We start from the raw sequence: 19732 nt of genomic DNA, 5'->3' as shown, positions 1-19732 counted from the left end.
CTGTTGCTCAGCTCTTTTTTATGATACTCACTTTTACAGGGTGATTTGTACAACAATTAACATTCCTCCAGGCTGAGGAGAGCTCTAATGGAAGCTCTCTGTGAGCTGAGAGAGCAGCAAAAGTGGTCTGGGAGTAGAAAGATTAAACAGTGAGGTTAAACAGGTCAAATAAGAAGGAACAGTCAGTTGCAAAAAGTGCATAGTACAGGGGATTAGAAGAAGGGACGAAGTTTAATGGCCAGGTTTTGCAATGAGGTTGTTACGTATGTGTAGGTAAATTGTCTTTGTGTTGACATTAGTATGCAGGAGTTTGGCTTTGTCCCCGAAGCTCAAAATGTTATTTTGTAGGAATACAAAAAGCCTAATTTCTTGCATATTGCCTTTCCAGCATACCTGTGACTTAGTGAGCTTCTAGTATTCTCTGTGGAAGTAGTTCCTTTCAGACTTCCATTCACTGAAAAAGTAAATTCCTTCAGTTGCCAAAGGCAGGTAATGGTTTGCAATCTGCCTGTGCTTTCTCACAGGTGCACACAAACTCAATTTCAGTACTAAGACACCACAAATGTTATCAGCATGTTTTTCCTTTTGCCATGTGCAAGCACAATCCAAGATCAGATAAAGGAAATGTCATGTTGACCTGTGGTTGCCTCTGAAATATTTTTGACTCTTGGCTTCATGAGTTAGTTGTCTTTATCTACTGAGGCAGATTTCTTGTCTGTGATGGTGAAAACAAGTTTTCCCTCATGCATTAGTAGAAATGAGTGCTATAGAAGATCTTTATGACTCTTGACTAAGAATCGTTCTACTATACATGACTTGAAAAAATACCAATAAGCTAAATGTTTTTGGTACACTTTGCGGCTGAAATGCATTAGCAGTGGATTCCAGGAAGGAGCGAAGTTGAAATGTGTATTACACTGTTTTGTCTTATTCTTTGTAGATGACTTTCCCGTATTAAAATGTAACAGGGCAAACAGCATAAACATGTGCTCTGTGTGACACAAGAGTGAGAACTGGAGGGTGCAGACTGGATGGGACTTCTTGATTTCCCTCTGAGAGGAGCTCTGACAAGTCCAGAGGACTTTTGCACAGAATGTTCAGGGGTTTTGCTAGAGATACCTCAGTGGGATGTAGTATTACTACTTTTCCCTAGTGAACAGAAGCAAGAATTGGTTACTTTTCTAAAATTCATTGAGCCTTTGTGATTTGTGATTCTATGCTAATGGTTTTCCATTTTGTGCAGAAACATCTTTCCTTGTCTTGCTATGTGTAATGATAATGAATAATGAGGAAATGGCTTCATAGGTGATAAAGGACATTACAAAAATCCTGCTGAGAATTAACTGTAAGCTAAATTGTGTTCAGATCATCAGCTTTGGGCACAGCTCTCCCACTGTGTTTCATCCTTCCTGCCTCCATTCTCTGCTTTCTGATAGGCTTTGCAGCCTGGTCTTTGCCAAGAAAGCAGAAGGCATTGGAAAGAAAGTGGAGTTAATTGTATTTAATGGTGGGTCAGGAAGGGAGGAGGAGAGATAAGGTTTTAATATCAAGAGCCGGCACCAATACTGAATATAGACATGCTTTTAAGTCTGTTTTATTAGAATAATTTCAAAAGCAACTCCTTCAGAAATATTGGTCATCTTGGCAACGTGCCATCATGATTTTTTTTTGAAATCTGAACTCAGGATGACCTAACACTGGGCCTGCTAAAAAAACCTCTTTCCCCCCTCCATCCCCCTCCTTGTATCTTTATCTTCCTTTGCTCCCTAAACCACTGACCGATAAGCAAAAGCATCGGAACTGGCTGTTCCTGCCTTGGTGGTTGGAATAGCTTTTCCTTTTTTTGCAAGGAAGGGTTTATGGAGAGTTTAGGACCTGTGTCTCCAGGACCACCTTGCTTCAGAGCTGGCTGAGCCATCTTGGAGCAAATCAGTGTTTTTATGTAGTGTAAGATAGAAATACCAGCTCAGGTCCCCAAAGTGCGACTGTACCACAGCTCAGAGGCAGTGCCGGGCTCATGCACCTGCTGGCAGTGCTGGAGCTGAGTCATTGCCCACTCAAAAAGCAAGTCATGTCCAACGCTGACTTCTAACCTGCTCCATGCAGAACTGCAAACACTTCTCCACCCCTCCATTTGTGGGCATTGGAGGTTTTGGTGCACCACAGAAAGATGGATGCCTGCTGTACTGCTGCTGCTGCCCAGGCCACCTTTGATGAAACAAACTGCTTGGCACGTGGTCCATGTCTGAAGGACATTGCTTCTTGCAAACTGGTGGTAGCTGCCTCTAAATCCCCTCAGCTGTGTTCTGCCCAGGCCATGCCCCAGCCTGCTTTGGAGAGCCAGGAAAACCAGTGGGAATCAGAGCATTTAGGGTATGTGTTTCCTCATAATCTCTTTGAATCTGTTATGTTTTCATAAAACATTTTTTTCAGCTGATGAGTTTTTTTTTCTGATGGGTGAGATTCCTGTCAGAAAATACCAGCCAGAGCTGGGAAAGGAGTTACACAGAAATATATTGTTGTAATAATACCAGAGAAAATTTCCAAGCATGATCTGAATGCAAGGCTTGATTTCTTTTGCTACGGGTCAGAGGAGCTTAAACTGTCCCTTTCATCTGTGTAGTGTTGAATTCTGGGACAGAAATGCTTGGTATTTAGTATTTGGTATTCTATTTTAACTGTTTTTCTGCTGAAAAATAATAAAGATTGAAATAGTGTCCCTTTTGGTAATAATACAGTGTCTGGTCCAGTCTTAGAAGTTACAAAGCTCTTGGCAGATGAAGGCTGCAAGATTTTATCTCTGGCAATTTCTATTCTAGCTATGTAACTTATGGCAGAAGGTGAGATTCAGGATGACATAGGTTAAGAAGAATTTGGTATGTTAAGTATTGCAAGAGGCACTGTAGAGAATTTGCTTCAATTGTCATGGTTTTCAATGGGAAGAAAATTAAATTTACTTAGTTTTTAAGTTTACAGTGCCCAAGGCTGGAGTCTTAGTATCCTGAGACTTTACTGAATATTTGATATCAAATATTATACATAAATGATCTACTGAATAAACATTGGATAAGAAGTTTTGAGTTATGCAGGGCAGCTTCCTTAAAAGTGTCAAAATGTATATTCCTAATTGTGTGTTGTTGAATCCTACTCTGTGTATTAGGTTGGCTATGGTAAAAGCTTTTACACAAACGTTATTATTTCTTCTGAAACTGATGGTCTCTTCCTGAGTTCACAACATTTTAAGGATTTTTATACTTTATCTTTTAAAAGAATGATAGTTGAAGATAAGCCAGATTTATTCTTCTCCCCCAAATGAGTTGCAATTAAGCTCATCATTTTAGCTTACTTCTGAGTAGTTGCTAATTTTTTTTGAGGGCTGTGTGTAATGGACTAATTGTTGCCAGAATAAATTACTTTTAGAAGGAAAGTTTATAGCTAAATGGAAGCTGTGGAAACAGAGGAAGCTGTTTCCTTTTTGAAATCTGACCACTGATAACGTCTGGAAACCTGCAAGCTGATGCACTGTAGTTTTGTTTCTATGCTCCTTATATTCCTTGGTGCACATAATTAATATTTTTTTAAAGAATGAAAACTGCAAGAATGCAATAGATTATTTTAATAATTAATTTTTTGCTTGCATTTTCTTTCAGGGTTAAAAATGAATGCAAAAGATAAAATTATGTATATTATTTACAAGGCCCCTTCTCTGAACACTTTGAAGCTGGATACTTCACTGGCCTCTGCTCAGAGTCATGGTTGAACTACAATTTGATAGAATAAGGCATTTAAGAGTGCATAAAGATTTAAGAGTGCAGACATTGTTGGATGTCTTTTGCTGTCATCAGCAAAGGTAAAATATTATTTCCTTTATTAACCCCATGTTCATAGATAGTTGTTATTCACATTATACCTAGGATATAAAAAATGTAAAAACAGAGCTAATACCACAACAGACATTTAGCTGGCAAGTTGTGGAGGTGTGCAACTCTTCCCCAAACATGGAAGTGCTAGTTTTTAATTTGAAAGGAGCAATCTCCTGAGTTCTACTCACAGATTTCTATTCTGCTGGATTTAGTGACTTGGTTACTTACTACTCTTGGTTAGCTTTCATGTGGAGATATATTTAAAATATTTTTTTCAGTCTTTTTAAAATTTAAGCAAAATTTTAGATGTCAGGATTGTTTTACAGTTAATGACCAGCTTTACAGTTAATTTTCAAAAGAATGTGTGTGTTTCTATGCATATTGTAGATTTATTTAAAAAAAAACAACCTCCCTATCAAGAAAAAAAAGAGGAAAATAGAGCACCTTTTTCCATTTTAAGTTGATTCTGATGAAAAGCTACGTAATGCAAAGTTTTTGTTAATCCAGCCAAAGAGGTTGGAATAGCAATTCAGGGCTGTGACCAGCAATGAAGTGGCAGTAACCCAAGGTATGTCCTTATTATAACTGCATAACAGGCCTAAGAAGAGTGAGCAGCTGGGCATGCATGCCTTCCTTTTAGCCATAAGCTTCCCATGAAGAAGCCCAGGAGAAACAGAGCTCTTCCTGCAGCAGTGGAGTTGAGCAAGTGGGACAGAGCAATGCTGACCACGGGATATAGAGGCCCCAGAGCAGGGTGGGGAGAGAGCCCCAGGGGGGTAGTCTGGCAGGCAGGGCCCCTGGGTGCCTGCCTCAGCTCTCTCAGCAGCTTTGAAAGGCTAGATTAGGGTACAGCACGTCTGCAGGAATGCATTTCTGGAAGTTATGAAATGTTGTTGGAATATATATATGTATTTTCCCCTTTGAAAGTGAGGAGCAGGAGCAAGTAATGTTTTGGGATGCTGTACTAAAAACCTGAGGCTAGCCAGGTGTAATGAAGTTTATGATGTCTGCCTGAAGGTATTTACAGCCTACAGTGGCAGCTGTGAGGGGCAGATTACAGCTTTCATCTCACCTGCATGCAGATGAGTTCAGTGGGAGAGAGGTCCTGCAGCTGTGAATCACTTGAGCCCCCACACTTGCATTTTTCTCTCAGCCTGGCTCTATCTCTAACCTGAACTTTGCACTGAGCCCTAGACTAGGTCCCCCAGCTATGGCCCAGGAGAGGAGTTTCTTGCAGCCCTGTTTTCTTGGCACTTTGCCTGGGGCAGCCCCTACACAGGCACATCCTTGTGGGCCCTTGAGCTATCTCACTCATCCTGACCCCTGGTTTTATGCTGTGCTCTGAGCCAAGGGCATACCTAACAGGCCAGGGGAGTGGTCACAGCACCAAGCCTACCAGAGATCAAGAAGTGATTGGACAATGCTCTCAGGCACATGCTCTGACTCTTTGGGATGGTGCTGTGCAGGGTCTGGAGTTGGACTCAACGATGCTTGTGGGTCCCTTCCAACTCAGCATATTCTGTGTGTGATTCTGTGTACGATTCTTTGCTCTTATGGGAGATGGCAAAACAATGTTATCTTGATGCTACTTTTTCTCTGTAATGGGGGATGAAGGGATTCCTGCTGCTGCTGTTCCTCTCCCTGTTCCATACCAGTGGGGGATGATAGGGGTCACAGTATGAAATAGGGCACTGGGGGTGACTGTCATGGCATGTGTGGGCTTTGTATTGATGTGACCCAGTTGTAGGGTTTGCCTTCTACCCTACTGTGTTTCTTGATGGTGAGCTGGGACAGGGGATTCAGACTATCTTCTCTCCTGAGGTCCCTGTGGGTCACATTATTTATGGTCTTTATTAAGAAAGCAAGCCCCAAAACCTCCCTCCCTGCCCCCACAAAACGAAGCTGTGACTGCACTGGACAGTCTTGAAATAGGTATAAGTAAGTATTCATTATTTTTCTAAGGTTCTAAGGCTCAATTTTTCACTTCTCTGATAATATCCTTGGAATAAATGCAGCCAAACTCTAGGTCATATCAACATTGTGTTGACTAAGTGATATGATTTAATCGGTTAAAATAGCAGTCAAAAGATCGTTAGTGGTAGTGATGATTGGAAAAGTAATCTTTCGGGAAACCTTCTGGTTGTGGGGGCAGGCATAGCACTTTTTGGAGGAGGGAAGAACATCAAGATGGATTTTTTTAGAAGTATATTTACATTTCCAGGAAAACCTCACAATCAGTTGATCTGTAACTTACTCTAGTTCACAGTGTTTTAAAGCAGAGATGGTGCTCTGCACCTCCCCTTCTCCCCCCTTGTGTGTGTGTGTGTGTGTCCGTGTGTGCACGTGGGTGTTTCTGCAAGTGTTGTGTTAAAAAGCAATTGGCATTTGCTGACTTTCTGCATCTGAAGTTGCTTCTCTTGGGCATTTGAACTGATTTGGTGCACCCTGGCATGTGCCTGGCTCTGACTGACCCTTCGTGTGCAGCCCTGCATGCCCTGTCAAATGTGGTGCCAAGGCAGAGGGGCCATGGTGGAGGTTCCCCTGTGCAGGCACTCCCGTCTCCATCATGTGTGAAGCCATTCCACATAACCCTAACAGAAGGCTGCCTGTCAGCTGCAGGCCTGGGGTGGGCAGAATCCTTACTTTCTACGATTTCCTTGCATTAAAAACAGGGAAAAAGGGGAATTTCGCCATCTTGCCTGGCTAATGGTGTGATCGATGGCTGGGTCTGTTTAGGCAGGGCTGTATCCCATGCCTTCCCAGGTGCACACCCATGTGTGCGTACACACGGTCTCGGGTGAACATTTTCTAGGAAGATCCTGTGGAGGAAGATGTATGGACATATGTATTTAAGCGGCCCGATTTATTCCGTTGTGTTTTATTTGATTGGTTTGACTCCTCCTCTCTTCCCTCATGTTTTCCCAAATGCTACGAAGGCCCAGCGTTTTTCTTTGCTATATATGTTTGGCATATGTGTTTCAGATGACTTTGGCAGGCTTTTGAAAAGAAGGATTGAGCTTCTGTGAGTATTCTGAAGTTTTTTCCCCTTATGGATTAAAGTATTAAAAGATACATGCTATTGGTGGCTTGGAGAGTATAACTTACACAGAGAAAGCAATTTACTCTTCAGTATCTCAGCCATGTATCTTGATTTAATTATTCAGTTAGGTCCTCATGAAATACAGGCACATGGTTGCATAAAAAAAATAAAGCAATCATTCTATCTGGCCATCTTCAATCTTCAATAAAGATGGTATTGTTTTGAATATGTTAAAAATAACAAAATTCTTCTTTTGCAGAGATTATGATAAAGGGAATGTAATATGGTTGATTTGTGTGTGCATGTTCACTTGCAGAAAAATGAGGCAAATACCTGTAGTGTGCTGTCTCAATTAAGAGCCAGTTCAAGAAATCCAGATGCCCTTTGGTTTCAGTGCACCCAAGCTTGAGAAGGAACCTCAAGGTCTGCTCATTAAAGAACTCATCTCTGTTTTGAGGCCCATCTTTTTTTTTTTTTTTTTTTTTTTGTTAAACTCTTGAGCAACAAAGCATACATTTCAAGGGTTTTTTTCTAGAGCTGTCTGAAACTTCTGTCTTTCTTTGTTCACTCCAGCTGTCAGCAGATTTCAAGGTGTGTGTCTCCGTGTTTGAAGAAGTTATCATAGGTAGTGGTGACAGCTGGGCTTTGAAATGTTCTTTGCAGTCAACATAAAGTACATGAGGAGTGAGTCATGAACATTTACAGACCATACTTTGCTTCATATGTAAGTCTTCAAATCACGAGCCTGCCTAATTGAGCTGGGGAAGCTCATGACTTCATCATGGTCCTCAAAAAATGATCCAGTTGCTAAAGTTAAGGATCTGAGCAATGTTTTTTTATGATGCTACATTCGATTAATCAATCAAATTAGGATTTTCATTTTTTCTGTCACTGCCAGAGGGGTCCAAACTAGTGCAATTTCCATCCGTCAGGGGCTTCCACAGGTATCTTTTGTTTTTGCAGTTTTAATTATTTAAGTTAGAAAACATGAGGCTGTGCATTTTGAAGGTAGGACTTTCCAGTTATGAAGTTCAGTGGACTTTTCTCCATCACTAGTTTCATGCACTGTACATTCCTGAGCAAGGTAACTGAATGCAGCAAATTATGTTTAATCACATGGAATTAGAGAAGTTTGTAATTTGTGTTTGTAGATGCTGTGTCTGCTCCAGGTGTAAACAGAACCACCAGAAGTCTGCAAAGACAAAGCTCTCTGAGCCCTGTGCAGTTATTCTGGACTTGTTTCCAGCATGTGTGGAAGAAATACCATTAAAAAAAGTGAAGGTGCACTTAGCACTCTTAGATATAACAAAAGTTTATCACTGACAAAATGTCTTTTATCCTTCTCAGGACTTTCAGAATGTTTTGCAAAAGTCAGCTTTTGTTTGACTTTCTGAGCATTGGAAGAATCTCTAATGCTGTTCACAGGGTTGAATGCTTGGATGCCACAAATTTGCCAGGCCTTAGTGTCTTCAGTTCATGCTGCATGGTTCAGTGTTACGGACATGCACTTTAAAACTTTCTGATTTCAGACAGGAATGCCTGCTTAGGTTGATTTTTCTTTCAAGGTTATACACATGCACACACAAATGCACACGATGTAATTGAGAAAACTGTATAATGTATAATATTGCTGCATAAAAATGAATTATAAATGTAGGAATAAGAAATAAATGGCATGAAAACATATTTTCATGAGAATGTACTTGCATGAGTGATGTACAGATATGGAGGTTTTTGTACCTAATTTTAGCTACTGTGTTGAATCTTTTATTACCGTTTACTTAGTAGAGTTTAAGTCTTGATCTTACCTTTTGGCTCTTGCAACTGCAGTCTCTATCCTGCTGTAGCCCATGTTTCCGAGATGAGCAGCAGTTCCTGTGTGTGCCTTGGGGATTAGGAGAGGGCACAATGTGAAGGTGTGCTGGGAGTGTTTCAGGGACATCATCCACTGCTGCTGCCCAGCACCTTTGTTCTGCATTTAGACATGGTTTGGGAAGATAAGTAGATGAACACTGGAAGCTAGTAAATGCAGAGAACAAGAAGATAGGTGTCTGAGAGTGGATTTGTCTTCTGCTGACACAATCCAGCTTCCTTTCTGTAGCATGAATGTTCAATAAATTTTATTTCTCAAGGCTGTGTTTTAAGACCACATTCCAGGCTATGTTCCTGTTCAAGAAAATTTTTAGTGAGGAAGCATCCTGACTGAAATTTTGGACTTCGTCCAGCGACTGAAGAGCTTGCAGTGCCTAAGTGGGATTTATTGTAACTGAACAGGAAAAGTCCTGAAATATAAGACTATGTAGTTGTGTAAAAGGATTGTGTTTTCTGTCATCTTACAGTTATTCGACCTTGAATTAGAGCAATGTCTTTGACTTGAGTATCTGTAAGACATAATATAGTGGGAACAAATTGTTTTAAAGCACCTATTATTATAATTTAATTTTTTATTAGTGCATAGCATAAAGTTACTAAGTGCTTGTGTCCTGTTTTTCTTTATTTCAGGCTGGAGTCACAGAGAAACGTGAGGATTTACACTTCTGAAGTAGGTGTGAATGGGATTGAAAGGCTTACTTGGAAAATTCTGAACTCCCCTTCTTCCTGCTCCGGGAAGGACGGGTGAGTGAATGATGAAATAGTTTATAATTAACTCAGTCCTTACTTTTTAGTCAAAACAGGAAGATACAATTCGGCTGGCTGTATGTAAGAATGGAAGAAATTTCAGATACTACAGATGCACCTCCTAATTGCAAACATCAGCCTTCAGAATGTGCTGTTTAGTAATAAGAGGGTTTCCATTAAAAAAATAGTGTGAGTTTTCTGTAAATCTCATCCCCCCTCCCGCCCCCACCAATTCTCTGACGTAAGTGTTCTGTATTTGAAAGCTTTTAGTCCAATGTCAAAGAAATTTAAACTGACAAAATAAATTTAGCTTTTCTTGAACTGATTCTCAGTGAGGCTGTTACTGGAGAAAAGTGCAAGGTTGAACTTTATTAGACCCCTGCATGTATTTGTTAGTGAAACAGAGAGGTCTGTAACAGCAGCGGAAATGCCCATATCACACCTGGGCTGCTCCTGAAGCCTGTTAGAGTGCAGCTGGTATGTTAGTTCTGGTGGCTGCAAATGCGGCTTGTGTGTCTTCCTGCCTCCCTCCCTTGCTATATCTCTGCCCGTGGAGGGGAGGAAAGAAACTCCAAGGTGAAACCTTGTAGGAGGATAAATGGGACTTCACTTTGGGTTGTCTTTCTCTGGCTCTGCCTGTAGATATGTGGGGCCATCATTAGAAAAGGGCACATGACCTTTCTGTGGAATTTACATCCTGACATTCTAATTGCTTTCAACTTAGTGAGCACCTAGCATATGTCACCTTCACATAGTGACCAATGAATAAGATCTGTGTTTCTTAGTACAACCTGTTCAAAGTGAAAAGATCCAAGTCTTGTTAGAAAAGCACATGGTGTTTAAGCCCTGGCTTTTGGCAGGGGGTTCTCACTTCTGCACCAATACACACAAGACCATTGGTCCTGTGAATGTACCAGTGCTGAGCAGTGCATAACAGGATGAGTTTTCCATTGCAAGTGTTGCTGACCAGGCAGCTCTTTCACCAATCTGTGATACAAGAAATATTTAAGAACTAGTAAAAATGAGCCCTAACACTTGCAGAGTGACAGCAGGATTATTGTATTAGTTTAAACATCATAATTCTGGAATCTAGCTTAGATTAATTTTGTCTAAATTTGTGTGCAGGGATGAAAATGGAGGCTGCACCATCCAGAGCAGCTTTGGATGACCATCTGAGTCTTTTGTACATGGGAGCACGCAACACCTAAAAGCAATAGGTCTGTCTGGACAGCACTCAGCTTCAGAGGGCCAGAACCAAGATGATGCCATGCTGCCTACAGCCCTGAAGTCAAAGGACATGCCTTGGGTGGTGTAGGGAGAAAAGGCAGTGATATTATTGGGTTGAAGGTGTGAGGGACAGTGGCTGAGGCTTTGCCTGAAGTGGAAATCAGCAGCAGGTGCAAGTGTGTGCTGGAGAGGAGCAGGCTGCAGCAAGGTTCAGGAGTAGCCCAGCACTTGGAGGGGGTAAAAGGGTAGGCAGCAGAGCAAAGAGGTTGTCAGTGGTGCATCGAAAGCATCTGGAGCTCAGTGGATGAAGGAGGAAAACAAATGGAAGTAGTAACTTGTGTGGCCTCTCCAGAACAGAGAGTGGGGTGACAGGATGCAGTGGAGAGTGAAGTGGGTGGGAAAATCTCTGTTCAGCCATCTACGCCAAACACATTTTTTCCTCCAGAGATGTTTCTTGGTGGGCTGTATTTGAAACTGAGTATGAAGGAGTCTCCCCTGCAGCTGTTGAGAGAGAGAGGTGAAAAATTCAGGGAACCAGAAATCAGGCCTTTCTGAATAAAAGAAAAGACCAAAGGGGTGAGAAATGTGCGGGCAATAATGAGAAAACAAGTGTTTTGAAGCAAAGTTTTGGAAAGTAATGGGAGAGCAGGGATCTTAATCAGGAAATACACAGTGGTAAGATTCAATTTCCAGCTTTCTTGTTTTTCTTTTTTTTTTTTTTTTACCAGTATGATGTAAATGGCAGCTCTTATTGGAGGGAAAGAAAAATTACTTTTCTCATCAAGGAAGTGGAGAAATCTCACTGTATTTGCTTGTATGCACAAGGAATGCTTTAATGTAAGTGTGGGAGAGCAATAGAAACTTTTTGATACTACTTCTTGTATTTTCTATTTTTTGAAGAGGGGGCTGCATATGGTGACACAGCCTGGGGTAACCATCAGCCTACAGACCCACATCTGAGTGTCTTGTGGTGCTTTCTGAAAAGATGTTCTTTCTTTCCCTATCTTTCATATACTGACTTGCTTAGACAAAGCCAATGTTTTAAAACTTTATTTTGAAGTTTGTCCTAAGGAAGTCTAGCTATATGCTGGCCTGAATATTCACTGCTTGATGGTAAGATTAAAATGGTTGTGAATGTTTTAAAGATTTGGGCTTTGCATGAGTACCCTTTGTCCTGTAGTGGGTAGGGTGGCTGTCACTTGGCAAGATGTGACTCCTGCCTGAAACCAGAGCAGGTCTGAAGCTGACCTAATAGCTCATAAATTGGAATATTCTCTCAAAAAGGTGATAAGCTTGGCAAGGTAGGGGCTGGTCTGTGCTTGTGGTTGTATTAACTTCTACCTTGTGTTTGCTTTTTCTTAGCTACAATTGTGCTTGCAAGGTGTTTGTGGTATATTTGTTTTATCAGGAGGAGACTGGAGGTGTCAGAGACATGCCAGAAGAGTACCCTCATCTTTCCTCATTCGGTCCCTACACGGTGTCATATGGAGCTGGGAAACTCCTATTTTAGCAATCGTTAAAATATGTTGATAGCACTTGCTTCCAACAGGGCACTCTTCTCCTGGACATCCCATTGTCTTCCTCTTTCAACCTCTGGGTCAGTCTGAGGCTTTATGAGCTTGTCCTGGTTTCCCAGGCTGCTGGTAGTAGTAAAAGGGAGGTGGTGCTGACCAAGCTGTAGTACGGGCAGGCCTGGGATCCCCAGTGCCATGGAAAGCGGAGGGCAGAGCAGGTCCAGCTGTAGCAATCCTGACCTTTCTGGGAGCATCACACTTACCCTCTATGTACTGCCCCATGGCCGTTCCCACTGTTTGGCAGGGCTGGGGCTTGCTTGCGAGGCTGACACCAAAGCAACGTGGCTGTGTGTTTGCAGTTTTCCACTGCTGGAATAAAGTATTGGAAACTTCCATTTATGCCTGGGAGCTTTTTACTCCTGAACATGCTCACTAAGGAGCTTTTCCTCCATATGAATTGCCTGGCCTTGTTGCTCTGTTTCTAACAGTGTCTATTCATCAATTTTATTTTATTTTTTCAAAACAACTCAAAATATAGGTAAAGCAGACATTTTATTGTATCTGTATGCTGACCTAGCATCAAATGGAGGAGTATGATGAAGTGATAAATGTTTCAAGCCCCTGGTCTTTTATCTCTGAATTTTTTTTCTTTTTTTAATGTTTCTCAAACTTAAGTGATTGAAAAGTTTTCCAGATCTGATAACTGCAAAGATTTCAAGTGAAACTTTTGGCTTCTATCCCAGTATGAGATCATACAAAGTGATATTAGCTGAATTTGTACCGGAGTTTGAAAAGAAAATGAAAACACGTTACTGTCTCTCAGCTATTTTTCAGCTGTGCTGGACAAATGTTTTCTCATTGGTTAAGTTCTGTGTACCATTTGGAAGGTTTTCAAATACATGTGAGTATATATATGCACATTTTTCTTTGCTAATATTGTATTTAATTTAAACTCTTTGGATCTTTTATCCTTGCTAGAAGGACTCCTTGGATTCCATTTTAAATAGAAGTTTTTTAATCTAGTGTTACAGAGAAAGCTCACTGTAAGAGAGAGGATGTACTGAGTTCCTGTTGCTATTCCAGAATGACCTTAAAACAAAATTGAACTGGGGTATCTCTACTCTAACCTGTCTTTTTGTCTGGCATCCATGATAAGAGACAGTGAAAGCAATGGTCCTTGTAGGTGTGTGTGTACCTAATAAGGGTAAATGTGTGTCAGCCACACGTGTTTTGTGGGTTTTCTTCTATACAGAAATAAGATAAATAATGCCTTAAGTTAGGCGTTTAGATTACTGAACAGGGCTGAACTTCAAGGGCTGAACTTGCAAACCCAGGCAATTGGAGGCTAAAAAATTCTACAGTTAAAGCTCCTCATTCATCCCCTTGGTAAATATTCATTTTGATTGCCTTTAATTAGAGGATTGCGTGCTTCCCCCCCTCCACCACCCCCCAAGGCCTGCACATTGTTCAGCACACAGCATGGCTAATGCTTAATGAGTGGGTAGGTTGTTGATGTTTTGTTTCTCACCATTTCTTGTATGGCTTTATTTACTGCATGGTTGGCAGATGGTGCACTGAATACAGAACTACTCATTTCCTCACGGAGATTTTCATGGCATTAACACCATAAAGAGTTACTTTACTGCATATATTTCAGGGAATCTTAATCAGGAGTGCGAAATAAGACATACATGTATATTTAACCAACGTCTGAGCCTTGACAGTTAATTTTCTGGAAGGAGATGGTTACAGTACAGTTGCCTTGGTGGAAGATCTATCAGGTTGTACTGATTTCTTCCCCCACTCTTCTTTTTTGTAGCAGAAGGTAACAGTGGGTCAAAGCTCCTGCTGAGGCACAGGGTATCTCCATAACTCAAGGAATTTGGTGGAAATGTTGTAAACAGCTGAAACTTACCTCCTTCTCACCAATGTTTTCTTCTTGCCACTGTTTATTGTACAAGAGAGCATAGACTTTCACATATCAGAAATCTCTTCTGTAATCAAAGGAGTGGACATTTTGTCCAGCAAGCTGGCTCAGCAACCTGCTTCCAGCATTCACTGCACATTTGAGACCTGATGGAAATGAGCAAAGCTTCAAAACCTGCTGTAAGCTACAGGAAGAGAACACCCTTCATCTGGTTTCTGTCTTGGAGACTATAAGCTCTTCAGGCTGGAGCCTGTGCCTTCCCATATGTCGATAGAGTATTTCAAGCACTATAGTAGTATAAACAGCAGTGGATGAGATCATCATATATCAAACAACATAATTAAATCAGTGTTTTATTCACTGTCTGTGTCTCATTATGGCTGCCTCCTAGGTCACTCTGCAGCCTTGGAGATCGTTTAAGAACTAGAATGTTGCAACAGCCCTTGCAGAAACATTAGCTTTGAAGTTGGTGCTATTCACTTAGAGACCAGTCTTCATAAAAATGTACTTTTGTAAAGTGTGGTGCTATTTTGAAAAAGCCATGTAAAAGGGAAACACTTATTATTGGTTTTTTTTTCATAAATTGTCATGCACAAATGTCAGCTGCTGATCACACGATTGTGATGGGATTTTTTGATTGATTAGAGGTCTGAAACCAATCAACTAGATGATGTATTAGATAAAACAGGTTTCTCAGAGGGGAACATAAGCTTCTAAGTGCCTGCAAAGCAACCAGATTTCAGGCATTGGCATGAAACTGGCAGTTTTTAAAGTTAAGCGATGCTTTGTTTTGGCCGCTACTTTAAAGTGCATTCCCTGTAAAACAATACAGGGAAATATTTTAAGATGCTCCTTCCCCTTTTCACAGTTCTGGTACCCACACTTTAAATCTTCTGTTATATCAACACCTGTAAGTGTTTTATGGCAATAGACCCTTATGTGTATTTTACAAGGAAGTAGGCTACCAATTTTGTTTGAGCAATAAGGTACTTTGAAGTCTGAAGTCATAATAAGATATGCACGTAAGCCTCGTGCCTCACCACATATGACGCCGTGGGCATGTGTTATTGCTTACCTATGCCATAATTACTGTACACATGTAGCTACAGGAATATATCCATATGGTTTTCCTACTGCAAACTTTCAGGTGACTTGCTAATCTAGGCCAGTACTCAGAAACAAGGGCTGGTCTAAGATCTTGGTAATTACAAAGCCGGCATACAAACTAAGGCATTAAGGCTCTCCCAGATCCACTTGAAATCCGGTTACATTCATATTCTGTCTTGTTTTTTGAATAGCAGCCTGACAGCATGCAAAGTTGTTACGTTGTTGCTTGACCTGCCCTATCTCAGTCTTGCTGCCAAGGGAAAAAGAGGAAAAGGTATTCAGGACTTATGTTCTCTTGGCTTTGCCATAAGTTAAAGAGATTTTTTTCTCCTTTTTTTTTTTTTTTAAAAATCTGGGGTTTTCCTGAATTTATTAATATTACCTGATGAATTTACTGAAATAATACATGTTCTTCCTCTCTGAAGTTTATCTATTTGTCTCTGGTGCTTTTCCTCTCTACCAGTAATGATGGCTCGGAACCATGAGTTGGTGCCATGTATTAAGGGATAATATTTGCTAAACTTGAGCCTGAAAATAGGAAAGTGAAGAGAGATCAAAGGCAGTTCTCTAATGTTCTGCAGTACAGGTGGAGTCCAGAAATCAAATATAAAAGCAAAGTTGTGCTGCTCAACCAAATACCCTCATTGAGAGTGGAGGGCATCTTCCAGCTGGGCTGCCTCTGGGACTAGTCTGCCTTCCAAAGCAGTTCCACAAACCTCCTGCTGCAAAGATGGGAGGTGGGGATGATGATGAGGAAGGACTTGCAGGATCGTGCTGGAGGTTCGAGTCAGTAGCTCCCACTAGGTAGCTCCCTTGCTGGGAAGACTAGCCTGGCAGGGTAGGAAAGCTGAGGGACGGGCAGAGAAGGCTACTTACCCCCAGGCTAGAGCTGGAAATCACCTGGCACCTGCTCAGCTAGTGAAACAACAGCAAGAAGAAAAGTCTGTCATCCTGCCTGGAGATGGGTGCCTTCTCGTGGTTCTGGGGTGCTAGGGAGAAGCCAGTTTTGCATAGTCCACTCTTAAGAAGAACCCTGCTGTTCCTAACCTTTTCTTTTTTGCAGTAACATCATCCGAACAGGAGTTACAAGAAGATCAGTGGCAGACAACAGAAGTACAGGCTGCTCAGTATTTAAAATTTCTAGTTTTCAAAAAATAACTTCAATTTTATTGTCTTAGTGGCGTGATTGTTGACTGGTTAGGCACTTGGTAAACCTCCTAATAAAAAGAATAGATGCTTCTGCTGGTTTCTGCTATTCTTCTGTGATTCTTTTTTTAAAATAGCCGGAGTAAAACAGAAGTGGTAGACCATAATTTAGAGGTGTTAGCAAGAGGTGGCTCACCCTGATAAGGGTCATCCAGGCTTCACTGGTTCCTTATTATAATCCACTACCCTCTGTGGTTTATCCTCTCTGAATATTACTTGTGTTATATATGCTGTCATCTCTGTGCAGATGATAGCTTTATACTTGCAAATGACCTAAATATAATGAACGTCAAGTCGAGAAAACCCTCTAAAAGCATACACCTATGAGAAGACAAGGACAATACTGGCAAGCTTGTTAGGGCAAGTATGAACAAGTGTTGGGTGTAAAGAAAAAGTGTGGGTTTTGGTTTTCTTTTTTTTTTTATTCCTTTGCTACAGGGGCACAATTCTCATTTCTGTTAGCAGTCATCTAGGCAAGCTGAGGTGTGTTGAGTGCAGGGCCTAATTGCTTGTGCACTGCGTGCTGTGCCTACACAGCTTTCAACTGGGAGCCAGCTTGGAGCACAGGCAGAGCAAGCTCAGGTCTGTCCACACCTGCCTGCATACAGAGATCCTCGGAAGAAAGCAGAGACACCCATTTTCTCCTTATTGCTGCATTACACCAGAGGCAAATTCTCTAATTAAAATTTGCAGTTAGCATGGAGTGTTAAAACTGCTGTAAATTTTGGTCATGTCAAGACTTCCTGGTGGTGGGAGGAGAGGCACAGAGAAGCCAGTGGGTACAAACAAGGGCTCTCATGTAGATGGCTACAGCAGCCCAGCCCCTGTGTCCCATTCATGTTACGATGGCACCGCCTATGGTGCTTTGTACCAGGAAAATTACTAAATAGCTGAAGAGAAAATATCACTAATGCTATATATTGGAGGAATTAAGATCTGCCTTCTCCTGAGAGAGGTTCTAGTCATATCCTGCTATCCACTAGGCTCCCATGGGAAAAGGTGCTTGACAAGGCTCAAAACAGCCTTGCTGCTGCCTTTGCCCTGGTGCATTGCTTCCATTCATCTGACACAGTAGGGAAAAACTGTGAACTAGGATAACAAGGACGGCAAGATTAAGAAATATGCATTTTAATAAGGGCATTAGAGAATAGATTTGCATATCTTAAAACTAGAGAAATAGAAACTTGGAAAGTGAATAGTTTTCTGAACAGGTTCTGATTTTTACCTTCTCATTCACTGTGTTAATTTACTTTGGCTGTCATGGTATGCCAGGTTGCTGTCTTCTGCTTGCTTTTATAAGCTGGATGGCTGAAGATATTTATTTGCTGTCCTACACTGTGCTGTTTCCACCTCTGCCTCTAGACCGAGGAAGAATGTCTGGTTGCTTTCCTTTCTGGGATGGGAGGACTTGGTCATATGGGAGCTTGCAAAAGAAGTGCCATCTGGCATGTAATTATCTTTTCCTTCTAGGAGGATGCTTTTCTCTTGGGCAGGCTGGGCAGAAAGCTGTGGGTCTGGACGTCGAGCACAGTTTAGCAGTCTGTGTTTGGGAGGGAGGAGCAGAATGGCACTGAGTTGATGGGATAGTATTCATGTGGAGCCCCTGCTTCCTGTCGCACTGTATTTGACCTGACATAAGCAGCTGACATAACATCACCATGGGTGTTGCCAGCATTTTCTTTTAATATTAAATTTGGGAAAAAATACTTAATAACTGTTTTCTTCTTAAGAGGAAAGAGAAAGCCCCAAAGGATCTTGGCTGGCTCTGCATGCCCTATAGGTATGTCTGGTTGTTTTTGATGAACAAGGTGCTGTCCTCCTGTTTACCTCTCTCAAAGGAAGTGTCTGTTGACATAGTCTGCATTTCAATCATCTTTATTATACAGCTCTCTGGGAAGCCTCCGGGGCAAGTCAAGACAGCCCTGAAAGAAGCTTCTTGGTCACAAAGAGAGAAGAGTCAGAACAGACACCCATAGTTTGTATTTCTTTATTTGCAGAGATCTCTGCCCTGATAACCTCAGACCTCAGCTGACGCTGGCTCAGTTTGGAGTGGTGTGGGAGGCACAATGGGCAGGTCTCCCAGTGGCTGCTGTGGCCGCCCATGCACTGCAGCCAGGATGGACCTGGGTGTGCTGGCGGTGCTGTTGGAGAGCTGGCTTTGTTGTCCAGCCTAGTGGGTGCTGGGGTTTCCCTGAAGTGGGAGAGCTGGGTGGGTGCTGCCGGGCTCAGAGGCATCTTTCCCCCATCACTTCCCTCTGTGCCACAGGTTTTCTGTGCATGCTGTCACCATGCTTGGTGCCCTTAGTGTGGCTCAAACATTCACAAAGCTTCATGTGCCATTACCTGGGACAGGCTTATTCACGGAATGGCATCCAAAGTGTTGCATCTTTGTGTTCATGTCCAGAAGGTTGGTCCCTGACTTCAGTAGAGAACTGCTGTTGGATGTGCCATCAAAGCTGCCTGTTGTTAATATAAGCATGAGGAGAGAATTTTACTTCAGGTTGAAGCTTATGCATCAGAACTGAACCTTTGTGGGTAAGCGAACTGTGGATGATTTGCATGAATTTTTGGTAGTGTGTTGTATTGTTCCATGCTCATGTGTTTTGAATAGGTGAAGTTAGCTTTGGCTTGCACTGATGTGATGTTTTTCTCTAGTGCTCAGTGATGAGCTCTAGATAGATGCTTGTGAAAATGGTGCTACACAAAGAGCATCCATCTTCTTGCCAAAAGGTGAGGCCCTGACTGGCCTCAATGTGCCCTCGAGGCCTCTTTCTCCAAATCTGTGCAGCTGCTGACACCTCTGGGGGGCTAAACTCATCCATCTTTTGGAAGAAGAATGGCTTTCTACTGCACTAATAGAGAGTGAGTTATAAACCTTATTCTCTCAAGTTTTCTGCCATCTGGACATGGAACTTTATTTTATCTTTGATAGTTCCTACCTTAAGCCAGCTGCAATCTCTATCAAAAACTGTTACCCAGAAAAGCTACAGATGGTTAAGAAACAGTGTATGAGTGACCAGTTGTCAAGTGTAAGGTGGCACTTGTGGTGTATGGGGAACTGCCTAACATCTGAATGTTCAAATATCAATTAAAATAATCTGCAGCGTGATGCACTAATGATGAAAGCAGCTTGTGCCTTCATTGTAGCTGAAGATTTCAAGGGCCAAATTCGCTGGAAATAAAAAACAGTGGTGCAAATTATATATTAGAGCACAATTGTTTCCCTGCA

General features: G+C 41.7%; 1 protein-coding gene across 11 annotated transcripts in view; it reads left to right on the top strand.

The window, feature by feature from the left end:
• Positions 1 to 19732, top strand: part of LOC109145069 — a 301323-nt gene that overhangs the window by 126336 nt on the left and 155255 nt on the right. For 4 of the 11 annotated variants that reach the window (XR_005601584.1, XR_005601578.1, XR_005601580.1 and 1 more), the window contains exons 4-5: positions 9406 to 9519; positions 10648 to 19038. Coding sequence is in view for 1 of the 11 variants with exons in the window: in XM_039550021.1 (XP_039405955.1) it covers positions 9406 to 9519 (114 nt within the window). In the remaining 10 variants the exon portion in view is untranslated. Of the gene's footprint in view, positions 1 to 3653; positions 3851 to 9405; positions 9520 to 10647; positions 19039 to 19732 lie in introns of those variants that run through there. The other 7 variants (XR_005601585.1, XR_005601582.1, XM_039550021.1 and 4 more) reach the window with 4 other exon arrangements.

Source organism: Corvus cornix, chromosome 2 (genome assembly GCF_000738735.6).
Source record: "Corvus cornix cornix isolate S_Up_H32 chromosome 2, ASM73873v5, whole genome shotgun sequence".
NCBI lineage: Eukaryota > Metazoa > Chordata > Aves > Passeriformes > Corvidae > Corvus > Corvus cornix.
This window is presented reverse-complemented; position numbering and strand designations above follow the sequence as displayed.